At 38.2% G+C, this 16,712-nt stretch overlaps 1 protein-coding gene across 1 annotated transcript in view; it reads left to right on the plus strand.

Moving 5' to 3' along the window:
• Positions 1-16,712, plus strand: part of grin2ca (glutamate receptor, ionotropic, N-methyl D-aspartate 2Ca) — a 54,294-nt gene that overhangs the window by 26,157 nt on the left and 11,425 nt on the right. Inside the window, exons 3-5 of the mRNA XM_008416517.2 lie at positions 5,357-5,958; positions 9,482-9,596; positions 13,411-13,622. Of these exons, the coding sequence (XP_008414739.1) occupies positions 5,357-5,958; positions 9,482-9,596; positions 13,411-13,622 (929 nt within the window). The remainder of the gene's footprint in view (positions 1-5,356; positions 5,959-9,481; positions 9,597-13,410; positions 13,623-16,712) is intronic.

Below are 16,712 nucleotides of genomic sequence, written 5' to 3' on the forward strand. Positions count from 1 at the left end.
CAATGTTAAATCATAGAAACAACTAGTTTCTTTACTCAGCTTTATTCCGCCATGTGCATCCACTGCACAGACAACCAGAGAGAAACGAAGAAGAAGACAAACCCATTACATATGCTCCTGGCATAACAGTGCCCCTAGTGGGTGGACATGTAATACAAATAAAACAAAGGAGTAACAGAGATGACTGTTACTGTGTTACAATTAGTACCAGTTACCAAATCAAAAACTGTGAGTTCAACAATAAAATTTATAAAATACTAAATAAAGGCAAGTTAACAGTTTCAATTCCACTAATCAAATCATCCTACAGATGGACACTGAAAGAAATCCTGGTGTTCATGATAACCAAGTCTAGATTTAGTCCAGTTCTGGTGAATTCAGTTGATTGGACTTGAATTGGATAGCACCTATCTGTCTATATTAGGTCCCACAGTTGACAGTGCAGGTCAGAGGTCAAACACCGAGAAGGAAATCAAAGGAATTGTCTGTAGATTTCAAAGACAAGATTGTCTCAAGTTACAAATCTGGAGAAAGATCCAGATGGGCCAAACCAGAGACTTGAATCTGATTGAACAACTCTGGAGAGATCTGAAAATGATGGACGGACATCTACATCCAATCTGATGGAGTTTGAGAAGAACAGCAGAGAATAACGGCCCAAACTGCCTAAAGATTAGTGAGCTGAGCTAATGGCATCAGATTCAACGAGACCTGAGGCTGGAACCGCTGCCAAAGGTGGATCAACGAAGTGACAAGCAAAGGTGGTGAATACTGACATAAATGAGAAATTGTCATAACAAGGTATTTCGGCAAAGAGGTTTGACAAAGGAGAGTCATTTAATACATTATGAAATAAAGTTGTAACATAAAATGTGGAAAAAGTGAGGTGCTTGAATACTTTCTGGGTGAACTGTAGGTTCAACAGCTGCTCAGAGTGTTTAACACATTTAACTACAACATAAAGCACAGATGTTTAATATTACTGTACATATCCAACAGTTGCAGTGGCTGTTTTAATATGTTTATGTAAAAAAACATTAGTATGAAGATAATTATTGTTATATCGGTGTGCTTAGCTTGATATCAACTCCACTGCACAATTCAGAGAAAAATAAAATTGCCCTCTTCATCTTACCATATTTATCTGACAGCTTTTATCTTCATATCACAGTTGATTTATGTGACGCTGTCAGAAGCAGTTAAACCAATGGAGCTCACTCACTTTTAAATGCATCACTAGAAGTAAATTCTGATCTTGGAAAGTGATGGGTAGATGTCACAGCTGATCAGATTCCTTTTCTTAAGCCATTTTACTTTGTTCTGTAACATTAGATTATAGGCTGTTGGTCTTAGAGGTTAAAACAACCAGACGGCTACACGTCAATTTAAGGTGGAAGAGAAAGCTTTGATTATGCCAGTAGGGTTATCATAAAATGGCAGGGCTAATGTGATTGGGAAACGCAGACATTTGGTGTGCTTCAAATATAATTTAGCAGTCAAAAGTGCAGGTATATTTATGGAAAATTTTCCTCCAATCATTAAAAATTAGCTTGATATTGTGAGTTGAACTTCAAAGCATTCTTTAAGGGATCCATTCTGCAAACTGACACATCCCATCCTGCGAACCAGAGTGTTTTAAGAGAACAAAATGTAAGTCTTGCAAGAACAAGAGCCTGGGGCGGTTCTCTAAACTAGAGCAGTTCTTTTTTTATCTGTCTGTCTTTTCTACTTTTTGAACTCACTTCTCTCCGCTGCCACATCCTGCATTTTAAAACTGACTTCACTGTTGCAGCCCGACTTATCTCAACTAAAGGCAACAGTGTTAAAACACTGATAAGCAGCAGCCAGCAGGGAGCGAGGAGCAGTGTTGGCGGCCAGTGGACATGCATGAAGTCCAGCTTCATTCTGCAGCCACTGAAATGTGAAAGACTGGGAAGTGAACAGAGGATGGACGTGTTTGAGTGCTTCATTTTAGAGGCCATTGAAAAAGATTGAAAAGCCACTTTAAATGTCACAAATACTAAAAATTAAAAGTCTTATTGTGAAGGTCAGTGCAGAGTTTCTGGAGCTTAGCAGGTTTCTGTCTGTAACTGTATAGTTCATCAATTTTAATTTGATTATTGATAACCAGAGAGAAAATCTAATGTTTAGTGAGAAATGCCAGGATAGTGTCATCGTGCAGGATCTGTGTGACGTCAGCAGCACAGGAAGCTGTTGCCAGGGCACTTCCTGCTGCGTGGTGGAGGCACACATATGTCACAACCAGGAGACGTCGCCAGAAGTCACTCTCTCCATGAAGGGCCGTGTGTGTGTGTGTGTGTGTGCGTGCGTGTGTGTGTGTGTGTGTGTGTGTGTGTGTGTGTGTGTGAGACTGTGGGATTGGCTTTGATTGAATCATGTGATCAAAATCTCAAACACTGTTTTATTTTCAAACATGAAAGCAAACATCAGATTTAAATGTTTGTGAACAAACATAACTCTGTGTTGTTATAGTTAAATTCATCTTTGGAACTATGAATGATGACTAATATTTCACTTCCTTAATTCCTGCTTGAAGGTTTTTCATCATTTATTTATTGCATTATGTTTCATAGCAGGCACTTTCAGATAGCAGAGCTGAGTGTCTTCTAAATGGGAAAAGGTCCAGTTGAAAGTTGGCACATTTATTTATTTTACCCAACTAAGGAGAAATGGCAGGAAATTTCTACTCAATAGAACTTATGTTGTTAATCAGACTAATAATTTAGATGCAAGGGGAAAAAATATATGCAAATCAGATAAAGATCACATCTACAATACTGAGACATTCTGGGAAAAGTAAAAACAGTGTAATTACTTAGTGTTAAATTGGTTTAAACATCATGCAGCGCCATAGAATGAATTAGAGCTTGTCAAGGTACAGTAAGATTTTAAATAGAGTTAATGAAATTGTTTCTGAAATAAAACATGCATTACGTGCTGAACATGAAAATCCATCAAGCAGCCTGCTGTATATTCCCAGCATGTGGTTGTTACGTTACAATATAAGCAAAAAGTGCAACGTTTATATGAGCAGCATCCCTGCAAAGTTATTTTATTTTAAAAGAGGAAAGCTAATTTCCACATGCAAATTTTCCAGATAAATATATCCCTTCAAATGCCTATTAGCATTCGTAGGATCTACTGAATATCATTTTCAACTGGGGATATTTATACTTTTTTTTTTTTTTTTTTTACCAAACAGAAATGTCGTACAATTTGTTCATTTCAAGTCTATCCAACTCTAACATTTGCATTCTCATCGAGCCAGCATCCCTGGCGGAGAATTAAATTTCCATTTTCTGTAAATGATTCCTTGCATCCTTTGATTCCTCGGACGGCGCTCTGCACTCTGACAAGACAGTCGTGACTTGGGGCTTTGAGCTGCAGCGATGCCTGCGGTAATGCCCCAGGCTCATTTGGACCGAGCCATCTGTCTGCCCTCTGCTAATTGAGCTGTCCAGGTCTGAGGAGTTAAAGGTACTTTGTGGTTCCATGTGCAAGGGAGCATGAAGGAATCACTAAGAAAAACAAAACCAGACATCCTCGTAGACACTACCAGACAGCCCAGCGCCTGTCAGTGAGGGAACAGACTGATTGAGGCTATAGCACTGACAGATCTGCAGCAGGAGGAGTGGATTTCTCAGGTTGTACAAACCTGCACGAACTCTCTGCACCAAACGTAAATGTTCGCCTCATCCATCTCTGTCCACAGCGAGTTCACCAGGCAGAACCAGCTCCCACTAAATACGCTGATAACTGAGTGTCCTACAGGCGAACACAGAAAGAGCGACCATTTTAAGGAAAATATATGAGCTCTGGGCCAATTTAATGAAATGAAAAATGAAGAATAGCTGCCAAAGAAGTTTAATTATTTTAATTCCCAGTTTGCTTTTATTAGTGGAGTAAGTTAAGTTGTTCTGGATTAAAGAAAATGCACTGTGCATGAAAGGTGTATTTATTCCATCATTTCCTTCGCTGTTTGAGGAAACAGTGACAGAAAAACAACGGTGCAGTCAGAGGCTGGATTTAGCCGTGTCGTCTGAAACTGTGAGACGTTAATTCATCACAAGACAGCTAAACCCGTCAAGGACAACAGGGAGTCGGGAAGAATACGATCACAGGCTGCCAAGCAGTCTCGGGACACCTGACCCCTCCACCACCTGAGCTGCGAGGGCTCGGTGCTTGGGGTAGACAGGGTTCTCCCCGGGGAGGGACAACTAGAGGGGCTACTCTAGAGATTTAACACCAGGACTAAAACAAAAGGCAAAAAAGAAATGGTTTGAATTTTTAGTTCACTGATTATACAATAACATATCTAGTGGAATTATGACTGTTCAAAATGTAGAAGGAGACCTACTGAAAATATAGCAAAGAGAAGGGAAATCACTTTTTTTGGTATGATCTATAGTTCTGATCAGAGCGACAGCAATTGATCTTCCAAAATGAAAAGATTTTCACAACCGACAGATAAAACATGAGCTGATCATCTGTCTTTGTTCAGCCTGGTGTTTGCAGCTTGAAAAAAGTCATGAAGGTTTACGTCAAGTTTATTTGAACAGTAGATTTCAGCAACAAGACAATTCACAGTGCTTTATATTGTAAAAGTATAAAAATCTAAATCATCAAAAATAATCAAATATGTTCATCAATGTTCCAGTTATTACTAATCAAAACCAACTCTAACATGTGGCTTTTGAGCAGTGATTTAAATGAACTCAGTGTTTCAGCTGCAGTTTTCTGGAGGTTTGTTCCAGATTTGTGGTGAATAAAAGCTGAATGCTGCTTCTCTATGTTTGGTTCTGCTTGTGATGATGCATACCAGAACCAGAACCAGAACCAGAAGACCTGATTGTTCTGGAAGGTGGATACAACAACAGCAGATCTTTAGTGTATTTTAGTGATAAGCCATTCAGTGATTAAATAGCAGGAGAAAGTTTACCTGCTACCAAAACAAATGGATGGGTTGCATCCATTTGTTGCACCCCAGACAATGTGTGATCTATCTGGGTTTGATCTTAAGAGATTTGGTCATTTGGACTCCACAAGATTTTTTACATTGTGCACAGATCCCACATGCACTTTTACAAATTATTTTTTTGTTTCGGTAACTGACGGTCTGACGGGACAACCCCTTTTCCTGCTGCTCATTTACACAATTACATGTCGGCTTCCCTACCAACATATGTAACCGCAAGAGGGTTAAAGAATGTTGTCTTCAAAACAGTCCTCCAGATTTTATTCTAGAGTCAGTGTATAAAATAACAATGTATTTATTTGAACAGGACCAACAGGTTAAGTGAAGAAAATGATGCCATGTTTCTCTCCTTTACTACAGGGTGAAGGTTCCAACTTCCTCCAGCTGGGTTCCTCCATCGAGCAGCAGATTAACGGCATGTTCAAGGTGATGGAGGAGTACAACTGGGACAGCTTTGTGGTCATAACCAGCCTGTACCCGGGTTACGAAGCCTACGTGGATTATATCAAGTCCTTCACAGACACCAGCTACTTCATGTGGGACCTGCAGGACGTGTTGTCCTTCGACATGTCGGCTGACAGCACCAACGACATACGAGCACGGAGGCTGCTGCAGCAGATTGACGCCCAGGTCCTGTTGGTCTACTGCTCCCACGAAGAGGCACAGTACCTTTTTTCATTAGCAACCGAGGTTGGGCTGATAGGACCGGGCTACATCTGGATTATCCCCAGCATGGCCGTGGGAAACCCAGACATCCCGCCACCTGACAGCTTCCCTGTGGGGTTGATCAGCATCATCACAGACCGCTGGAGGATGAGTCTGAGGAAGAGGGTGCGGGATGGGGTAGCCATTGTAGTTAAAGGTGTCCAGAGCTTCAGGAAGCAGAGAGGCTTCATTCCTGAGGGCCACAGCGACTGTCACAACCCCGTCAAACAATCTGCCATCAACGACACGCTGTTCAGGTAAGACACTGTCTTAAACGGGGGGATTTATCATATCTATCATTTATTGTGAAAATTTATTTTCAAGATAAAAAGTTTGGGTTTATTATTGCCACATTAAATTTCAGTTCATGTTAAAAAACTGCCTAAAATATTATTTTTATTTTTGTTCCCTAATTTTTTCCATGAAAGCATAAAAAAGTATCATTAAATTAAGCATTTCTCTCACAGCTATGTTTGATGAATGCGATGAACTTATTTTAAATGCATGTAAAACTGTAAATCAGCTAATTTACAGTAGACTTCACATTACATTTGAAGTAAAGAGTTTCACTCTGGCTGAACTCAAACCGCTTCTGAAACCAGGACTTTGAGTTTTTTAACTTTGGGTTTGTTGTCCAGCAGAGGTTTCTACAAGTTTCATTATTTTTAATTATTTAAGGTAATTATATTAATCACTAAATAACATCTAACATCATTCTGACACCGACTTGTGCTTTCCTGACTTCAGTGTCTTCTCACTAGTAGGAGTCTGAAACTTATATAACCCATAGAGGCATTTTGCTCTCAGGCCAAGTGTTTTTGTTTTTTGGTAAGAAACGTACTCCTCCATGGCCACGTTGTTTCCTCTGATCTACGTCAGCCTGGAGCTGCAGATGTAAAGCTTCTGAAGAGGACAGTGATATGTCTGACAGTAATGAACCTGAAGGTTTCTGTACTTCTGTCTTCATTGTCTTTTTTGAGTAGTGCTTTAGGGCAACTTCCTACAGTTTCAACTATAATGTAGCATAAGGTATTGGTAATAAGAGCAGCACAAAATCCCTTTTTATTTTTTAATCTAACAGTAAAATTCTGATCTCTGATGTTTAAAGTGCAGAGTAGAAATATTTAAATATTTGAGGTCACTATAATACCAACTACTTAATAACAAATTTGTAGCAAGCTGGTACCTTGTCCTACATGTTTCAAAAACATTCTGCCTTTGACTAACAACTGGGTATTAACTCAGTTTCATTTACAGCGGGCAATTTTTTATTTTATTTTTTATAAAGTCATAACGTGATCACACTCATGCTACACTAGATTATATCTGTGCGTTCAAAATAAAAGTTAAAAAGTGAGCGAGTGGAATGAAACAATTATCAGCGTAGATGCTCCAGTGCTGCCAGGGGTTCACACTTTGCAGGGCAGTGTAATATTCAGTCTGCTGGATGGAGCCTCTCTGCAGCAGATGATCACACTTCCGATGAGTTAAAGTGCTACAGACGCCAAATATCACAGCAAGTGTTGGGAGCACAGATAAGAAACAAAGCTAATACTGTCATTGTAATAAACATAGTGATCTGCGCCATCTTGGTAGGCAAGCAGAGCGCAAAGCATAGCTGAATCATGAATCATAAAGCGGCAGGAGTCGTCTACATAGAGCTGAAGTGATTTCACTGCCATTACAAGAAAGAAACAAGTAAAAAGTGGTCAACAGTCTTGTATTGATTTAGGATTTCCCGTCTGTTTGTTGTGGTGAAGCATATTTCATGGTGTCCTCTGCGTCGCTGTCATCCATCTCTTCATCCCTAATCACTGCATGTCTGTTGGAGACTGTGAGGTAATTTAGTCAGAGGGAGGGGTAGTGAAAGTGGATAGGGGTGTGGCTTTCCATCAGTAAAGCCATGCCCAAAAGAGCAATATGACGCCATCTGTGCCGTGGAGCACAGAGAAAATCCTATTTTGCTGGAAAAAATGTTTTAATCAGCAAAGAGAATAGTTGGAAAAAACAGTCCAAGCAGCAGCTTTTGCATCATATAAGCTCAGGTTAGTCAGGGAGAATAGACGGTGCTGTCGGCTCATGTTTATATGACCTGTTAAAGATGATCATCAAGGGCCATTTATCGACCATAATCAAGAGGATCGTGTTTCATTATGGAGGATCACTCTCTCCCTGTGACGTCAAAAGCAATTTTCACTTCAGTCAACAGAGTCTTTGGAGATAAAACTTGAACCATTTATAAAAAACTGAACATAATCACTATCTTTGACACAGTACAAACCATATCGCTCACACATTTAGACCCAGCAGGCACGTGTTCAGAAACATGAGTAAGTTGGGTCAGCGAAACAGAACAAAGAGCTTTCAATTAGCTTTATCGTCAGATCTTGTCTCATTGCAGTCAGATCAAACGTGAGCAGCATCCTCTGTTGTTGAATTTCTGCTTTCTGGATGAGAGAATCTTTTGATAATGAGTCGGCTCACCTGGTAATAAGATTATCGCACACTGCCAGATTAAACACGCTTTTCACACACACACCGGGCTGTGAGCTGTTCTCCTCCCACTGGGCTTTCATCACCTCTGCTGGAGTGGTGTGTGAGGTGAGAGCCCTGTGCCACACGTCTATCGCAACAGAAGATGTGAGTGATGTAACAAGAGGATCAGAAGCAGCTGCTAAATCAATCAGGGAACTGAGATGAGTTTTCTACACAGAAATGGGTAAAGAGTCCCAAATGAACTCCAAACCTGAGGAGAAAACTTGTAGATAGAGAAGCAGTTGATAATTTTTACAAGTCTGACACCCGTTTGGTTCGCAGTAAAGCCAGAACTAATAAACCATAATCTTGCCCCAGGACATAAAGGCTACTAGGCAAAATTCTAAAACTAAAAATTTATGAAAACTAATATTTCATCATTAAGTGTAAATGTTACTCGGATCTCATAAAGTGATGAACAATTTCCTATTTGCTGATTTTTGCAATTAAACATGAACAAAAACTGGAATGCAATAAAAAGTGGGTCATTAAAGCAGGACTACGGACTGAGACCAATTTCTCAATAGTGCACCTGAATAAAATTTCATTAGGAACCAGAATCAAAACGAAGAATTGAAATCAGAACCATTCAAATTCAAACAATGTCTGACCCTGGACAATAATAAACATCTGAGTCTACAGAACAAAAATTATGATGAAAATTTCAATTAAATCTAAACAGCCGCTGATGGCAACTCTTACAACCTGAAAGTTGTGGGTTTGATTCCAGCATCTTGCATGTTGGTGTTCCCCTGGGCAAAGACACTTAACCCCAAGTTTTCTAGTGATCTGTGCTGAGTGGGAAAGTGTAAAGTACTTTGAGTGGTTGGTATGTCTAGGAACGATTTAACGATTTCCCCATTTGCCTGATAAAACAGTCCACTTGGAGTTCACATATGCATTCAAACTGCACCAGAGTTCACTTAAACCGAACCAAGAACAAGGTTTGTAGTTAGACTAGTTAGTCCGCTTCAGAGTGTGATACATTCCTCCACAAATGAACTGAACTTTCTAGACAACCGACCAGAGTTTGATTAAAGCAGGCCAAACAGGGCTGGTGGGAATGCATCCTTATTCGATGTGTAGCATTTCGATTAAATGCCTCGCAACTCTACTACAGCTGAACTTTAATATCTTGCTTATATTTACAAAAATGTAATTTAAGAATGCGGCCTTAGCTCTATGCTTATCTATCTGCCTTTTTAAGTCACTGATCATCTTCTTTTGTTTGCTCTGTTCCTTCAGACACATGTTGAATGTAACATGGGAGCACAATGACTTCTCCTTCAACAGTAATGGCTACCTGGTGAACCCAGCCATGATAGTCATCACTCTGGACAGAGAGAGACAGTGGGACAAGGTAAGCTTTGTGCTCATTTCCCAGAATCTTCTCTTCAAAATAACTTCTGTAATGAGTTTCAGCTCATAAAATGGGAAAACAGAGGTACTCTGCAGCTGTAGCCCATTGGTTCTGGAGCAGAAGATAGACTTTCCTCATACCAATGAAAGAACTAATGGAGCATCGTCTCCCTCTCACACACGCTTCATTCACATACACTTAGACACACAGACTCCAATGTTTCCGAAAGGACAACAGAGAGACAACAGAGTCAAGTGACTGCACTTCATCAGTTTGTTTAAAGACGGGTGCAAAATGTAGCCAAAGTGGTGAACAATCCATTGGTAATTTAAAACATATTATGTTATACGTATAATTTAAAGTGCAATACTTCTTAAACATCAACAAGTTATTAGGCGCTAATGGCAACCAAAACTACTTGCACATAATTAGAAAAGTTTTACAACAAAAGAAACACTGTGAGAATCGATGCTCCAAAGAGAAGCAATTAATTTTCTTGTTATGGGATTATACTTACAGCAGCATTATAAATATATCATATAGTTTTATAAACTAAAACATGCTACAAGTTACAAAACTGATAAATGGACCGTGAAATGCCAGAAAAACAGATTTATAATCTACCATTTTAGGATAATGAATACAATTCAATTCAACCATTTCTGTGACAGTTTGGCTTATTGTTAAAACCAAGTCATTAATCCTGAGTAAAATGTTGTAAGATTATAATGCATAGTAAAATACTGAAGCAATGTGTTTCAATTGTTCTACAGTTTGTTGGGGGAAAAAACATGATTCTTTAACAGTTTCTTTCCAAAAGGAAGATGACTTCTTTCCAAATATTGGAAAGAAGTTATTCTTTCCAATATTTGTACACCTGACAAAAAATCACTACTAAGTGATCATGAAAAATTACACCAAATTTTGATTATTCCCTTAAAAACATATAAGAAGCAGAATGGAGTGAAGAAGCTTTCAAATTAAATATTTTAGTTGATCACGCTTCCCCGCCGCAGAGAGAACTACAAATAAAACAGTTTGTGTTTCTTTGGCATTCAAAAGATTTAAAGTAACTGAACTGTAAATTTCTGGGAAGGACGTGAACCTGTTTCATATGAATGTGAGAATTAAACCCAAGTTGCAGCTTCATTGATTCTCCTCTCGTTATTTCCACCATGCTGACCTTTACGTAAACCTTTCAAGCCAGAAAAAGAAAATCTCACTCTTGAACAGAACAATATTTTTGCTCATTTCACTAAATTCCAGCCAAGATGTGGAAGGCAATCTATTTTCTGTGTTTAACTTTCTGTTGCCTTGGGCTTATTTTCACTGCAAGCTGAAAATCAATTCCACCTTTGGATAGCCTTTTTTAATCCAGTTTTCTCAACACACTGCCATGCAGCCAGATCGTAATATAATATTCATACTAGGGATGCACGTTATTAATTAATTAATTAATCTAAAGCAATTAGTTGATAACTGCCATTTTCCTAAAAATGAGTATTCTGAGTACATTTCAAAACAGAACCACATAACGTGCATTTTGCATCCCACACCCGTTTGGACCATTTCACTTTCCTGTTCTGGGATGCTTCCACCATGATTATTTCTTTTACAACATTGGTGTCCAAAGTCAGTTCTTGAGGGTCGGCATTCTGCATGTTTTAGTTCTCTCCCTGGTTTAACGCACCTGGATAAAATTATGTCTCAAGAGAAGGCCTAAGAAGAACATTGACATGCTGAGAAGGTTGTTACTACCACCAGGGAGAGAACTAGAACATGCAGGATGCCGGTACTTGAGGACCAACTTTGGGCCCTTGAGGACCAACTTTGGGCACTTGAGGACCAACTTTGGGCCTTAAGGGCCCATAGTTGTTTTACAACTATCAACTCATCAAGGATGAGCAGCGTCGCCCTCTATAGGATGGTGGCCATACTATGACACTGAAAGAAGGTCCATTTAAACGGACATTAAATCAATCAAATTAAACAAATTTTGATTTAATAAATTATTATGTGATAATTAATAATTAGTCAATTATTTGTTTACATCTCTAGTTCATTCATATCTTGTTTCAGTCCAGGTCTTGCTGCACAACAAATACAAAAATTAAGACATTATTCGGCTCAGCTTTCATATAATAAATCTGTGTTAATGCAATAAATCAGCAGCAGTTTCTGTTACCTGGCAAGTTTCCACAATAAACCATTCAGGTGATCAAAAGGTCAAAGTGACTTGTGAAGACTGATGAGGGAGATGAAAAGAAAGAAAACAAAATGGAGTAAAAAGGCAGCAGAGAGAAAGGAGAATTAGTCCTGACCGAACCGTTATCTAGCAACTGGATATACAACAAGGCAATAAGAAGCTGCTGCCATTCCGCTGTTTATCTGTAATGAACACAGGAACGGAAATTATTGTCTCTTTGCTGAAAATGGATTTTTGAAAAGTGGGGAAAAAAGATAAACTTTTCATGTACTTATCTCTTTCAACTTATATAGCCACAATAGGCTTTGTTTACAATTTTGTTCACCACTCGGGTCACGTTATATTTCAATACATGCTTTGTTTTTTAGAAATATTCAACACTAATTTTTATTTTCACTGTATGAAGTTGAGGATATTTTACTAAATGAAGTCTGATAATCAAATGGGAGCCATTTTTTTCACCCCAGAGTATTTCAGTAATTTGAAATTTAGATTTCTTCAACAAAATATCCATAAGTGGAGCAACAGTCAAACAGTAAGAATGGTCGATATGACTGGCAGCAGAGAAGAATAACTGAAGTCCAAGGAGAAATTAGATATTTGCACTTCTCCCTAACGTTCCATTTTTCCACCCTTTTCATTTCATTGTGACAAGCTAAACTCGTTGCAGTGTAGAAACATGTTTTTTTCCTGCTCAAACAACAGAGATTATGCTGGAAGAAAAACAATTTTGTTTATCTGTGGTAAGTTACTGACATTTAGAGAAGCAGTCTTTTAATGTGAAATAGCAGAACCAGTTCACATTTACATTGATTATCGCAAATGTAAAGGTGAAATTTAGGTTTAGTGTTTAAAATGCTTTTGTAGAAAAGAAGAAGCTACAATGATGTCATATTGCTCTGTTACAAACAAACAGTAAAAAGTAGTTACTGCTCTCTAAAAAAACATCCTAAACAGCTGCTCTTTGTTTTATGGCTAATTATTCCCACGGTTCTTTCCATTACAAGAATAACTGGGAACAGAATGAAGGAAACGGCACGTGTGACAATCCACATATGAAATAGGTCAATTTCCTCAACTGAGTATGACTATTTTTACACTTGATTGTTTTTAAAACTAACTGCATATCCAGTTGCTTGGATTAAAATAATGTGTAGAAATCAGAATGACATATATTTCCTAAGTAATTTCAACAGTGGCAAAGGGACAGCTACTAAAAAGAAAAGGCTTCTGAGTGAATCTGGTTGATTAAACATCAACGTCCAATTAAAGTCCTCTCACTGTTAATTTAGAAAAGGCTGTAGTTTCATTTGGATGTTTAATTAAACTGTTTACAAACTCTGTGATCTAAAATCAAAACCCTTTAAAACTTCAGCTCACAGCTAAGTATCAACACTGTAGAGGATTAAGTAGTTTCATTAGTTTGATACATGGTTTATTTCTCTTCAATACATAAGCATTCAAATCTGTTAATCTGAGGCATTCTTCCACAAGTTATTAGCATCTTTGACCTTTTTCTGGAACAGCTGAGTATTATGAGTGCCATCTGTTTGGTGCAGTGTTTCACCGCCTCCTGCTGATTCACCCTTCTTGTCTTCACTCCTTCAGGTGGGGACGTACGAGATGGGAATCCTGCAGATGAGATACCCGGTGTGGCCGCGGTTTGGCTCCTACCTAGAGCCGGTGTCAGATTACAGACACCTGACTGTGGCTACACTGGAGGAGCGGCCCTTTGTTATTGTGGAGGCAGTGGACCCTGTGACTGGTACTTGTGTTAGCAACACTGTACCCTGCCGACGACAGTCCAACAAGACAGAGGCGTAAGTTAACTGATAAAAATAACTTTACAGATTTTACATTACTTTTTTATTATTTAAGACAAGCATGGATTTTTCCCAAATATTAGTCACCACTGCTTTATAGTGTTTAATATTGAGGTAAAAACTGATTTTAAATATAATAAAATACTTTGTGCATCTTGATGAATCTTAAATGTTTGAATCTTAAATGATATTATTTTTAGGCCACAAGAATGTACAAATGAACGAATGAATTTCAGCATAGAACTAAATGGAACAATTAGAAACCAAACAAATTACAAAGAGGAAGCCACCAGGGTTGCACTTTTCTGGCCGATCACCGGTCATTAAAAAGCCTGACCAGCTGATTCCGATTTCGGCAGATCAATTTTTGTAACTATGTTTGCAACAGTGGAATGTCTGTTTTTAGCAATCTGTGATGGCAGAGCAAACGGGGACAGTGGCTGATTTTCAGAGCTTTGCAGAAGTAGATAAGATTGGTGGATAAGATTGGTTTCTCATACACGTATTGGTCGATAAACAATCTCACGAGAATCAGAAACGATTTATAATTGCAGCCCTGAAAACCTCCCATGTTTACAGTGGAATTGGACACTTTTGCAGTAGAACACCCGAGCCTTAAAACTGCATACTGTGTAGCTGTTGCACATTATTTGAACTGATACTTAAGGTTGCCACAATTAATCGCATAAAAATTAAAATGAGCTTGACAATTTCCATTCCGATGATAATTTGTTTATAGAGACTTTATAATTCATTTTATTTATGGTTTTGGTTGTGTGTAGTTTTATTTGCATTTTATTTATTGGTTTTGGTTGTGTTTTATTTTAGATATTTAAATTATCTCGCAGTTCCAGTATGAAATGCTATGTAAAAAATTGCATTATTGTTGTATTATCAATACATTACTTGAAAGTGGCCTTATTACTGGTTATTACAATAATTTCTGGGATAATTTGTTGTCTTACAGAATTTGTCATTGCACCTACTGATAAAACCTAAAGAGCTTCTGCAAGCACTCTGTTGCACTGGTATTTCTCTGTTTTCAGTCAATCATTCAATCATCCTGAGTAAAAAACAACATCTGATCGCTGTAGAGTCCCTCAAACACCCTTATGTGATAGCAGAGCCATCTTAATTGATTTTGCATCTAACTTGAGTGTGCCATTAAGCCATGAGATTAAAAGCCTCTTCCCCTGCCATTAGCACATGCATGGCTTCTTATCACTCAATGAGGTGAGATACTCATTAGGCTGCTTGGCCAGAGTGCAATATCCCAGGGATCACCCTGCGACCCAATCAGGGAAATATATGTGGTGCATGGTGGGGTATCAATTAGATTGGACGATTAGGCCATGTCATCAATCCTGAACACCTAAAGACTGATATTGGTGTTCATTAGCAGGGGAGAGAAGCACTGGCCATTATCCATTACTGACAATGGTGTTAACGAGGTGAAGGGAGCAGAAGATGAATATCGCGCCCCTTCAGTGTTATGAAGAACTGTGGTGCTTTATCACTCATGCTGACTGAATCTTCCAGCCACTACGGGAAAAAATCCCTGTCAGACAAAGGAACCTTTTCATTAGTAGCATTTTTTCTTTTTAAAGAAGCAGTCAATAAAAGGTCAGTAATCCAGTCAGCTTTCAACAAATCAAGAAGAATAGCTTATACACATTTATGCGTGCACAGCAGCAACAATATGATTTCACAGCAATTAGTAAAAAAAAAAAAAACTTAACAACCACCATACCTGTCAAAACAGCTTTACTGGACTGCATGTTAAGAGCTAATCAGCAGCTCTGATGGATCCAGGCCATAAACCATGAACCAACAGAGGTTGTCCTGAATCACTTGAAAATCTCAGTAGAAAGCCAAAACCCACGTTACAAAGTGCACCTTTTTATATAATTTGATGGTTTGAAAATTACTTCTTTTGTTAAGGCAGCTGAAATTCACAAAAGTTATTCATCCAGAGTTGAATCATAAATCAAAGCAAGTGATTTAAACAGCTTTTCTTCACTTCAAACTGTAAGTCTGGATGCTGATCAATGCTTCATGGCAGTGATCCTAGTCATTCCTCAAGCATCAATGTCCTGAATAAAACTAACACAAATACTATTACTACAACCCAGTTCTCTGGTGCTGCCTAAACATTTAATATTAAAAATTTTCTTGCACATGTAAAAATACCTATAACTTGTAAAACTGGAAGGAAAATGTCCTATGTTAAAACATAACATTATTCAGTGTAAGGCAGAAACATCTAATGCATTTATAATAAGACAGACAAGCAGCAGCCAAAACAAACAGGTTTCTGGCGAAGAAGCTGGACTTTATCAGCATAGAGGTTTTATCCACCTGTGGACCTAATTTACAGATTAAAACCTGGCACACTCAAACACTTGAAAATGTGAAACCGTGAAAGATAGATAATATAAAATCTTGATATGAAATCCTGTCAAACTGTATGATGAAAATACCAGCAGAATCTGAGATATGACTGCGAGTGTTGCTGTGCTTATTATGGGTTAGATGCTGAAAAGAGAGAGAGGACTTGGAGGAAAAAGAGGCAGAGGTAACAGAAATTATGACTGGGAAAAAAAGGAAAACAATCAGATTTCTGTCACAACAGCAGTTACAGAAAGAGCAGTTCCTAGAAAACAGACACAGCTTGATATTGATGTTGGTCATCTTTGGTTGGGAAAACTCTAAATTGCACGTGTGACACTGAACAACCTCAACCCATGGGCTTATTTAAGATTAAGACCAGAGATTTTCTTTCATGACAAAAGATTTTGCCTAAGACTGCCAACAATCGACTCTGAACAGAAGTGCTTTTGGAAAGAATGACTTAAAGCTCTTGAAGAGAAAACAGCATGTCATTTCCAAGGGTTGTACAGATTTACAGAGAAGACCCAAATGTGGCAGATTAAGATCTTTTTCAAACAGAAAAGCTGATTTTTATTGGAAATGTTAAGAGAATTTACTTTAAAAAATAGTATCGTAGAAAAAAAAATACTTCTGTTTTTAGTTACATTTGAAAATAATACCATATCAAAAATTATTCTTAATCAGTTACATTGGTTT

This window comes from Poecilia reticulata, linkage group LG8 (genome assembly GCF_000633615.1).
Source record: "Poecilia reticulata strain Guanapo linkage group LG8, Guppy_female_1.0+MT, whole genome shotgun sequence".
NCBI lineage: Eukaryota > Metazoa > Chordata > Actinopteri > Cyprinodontiformes > Poeciliidae > Poecilia > Poecilia reticulata.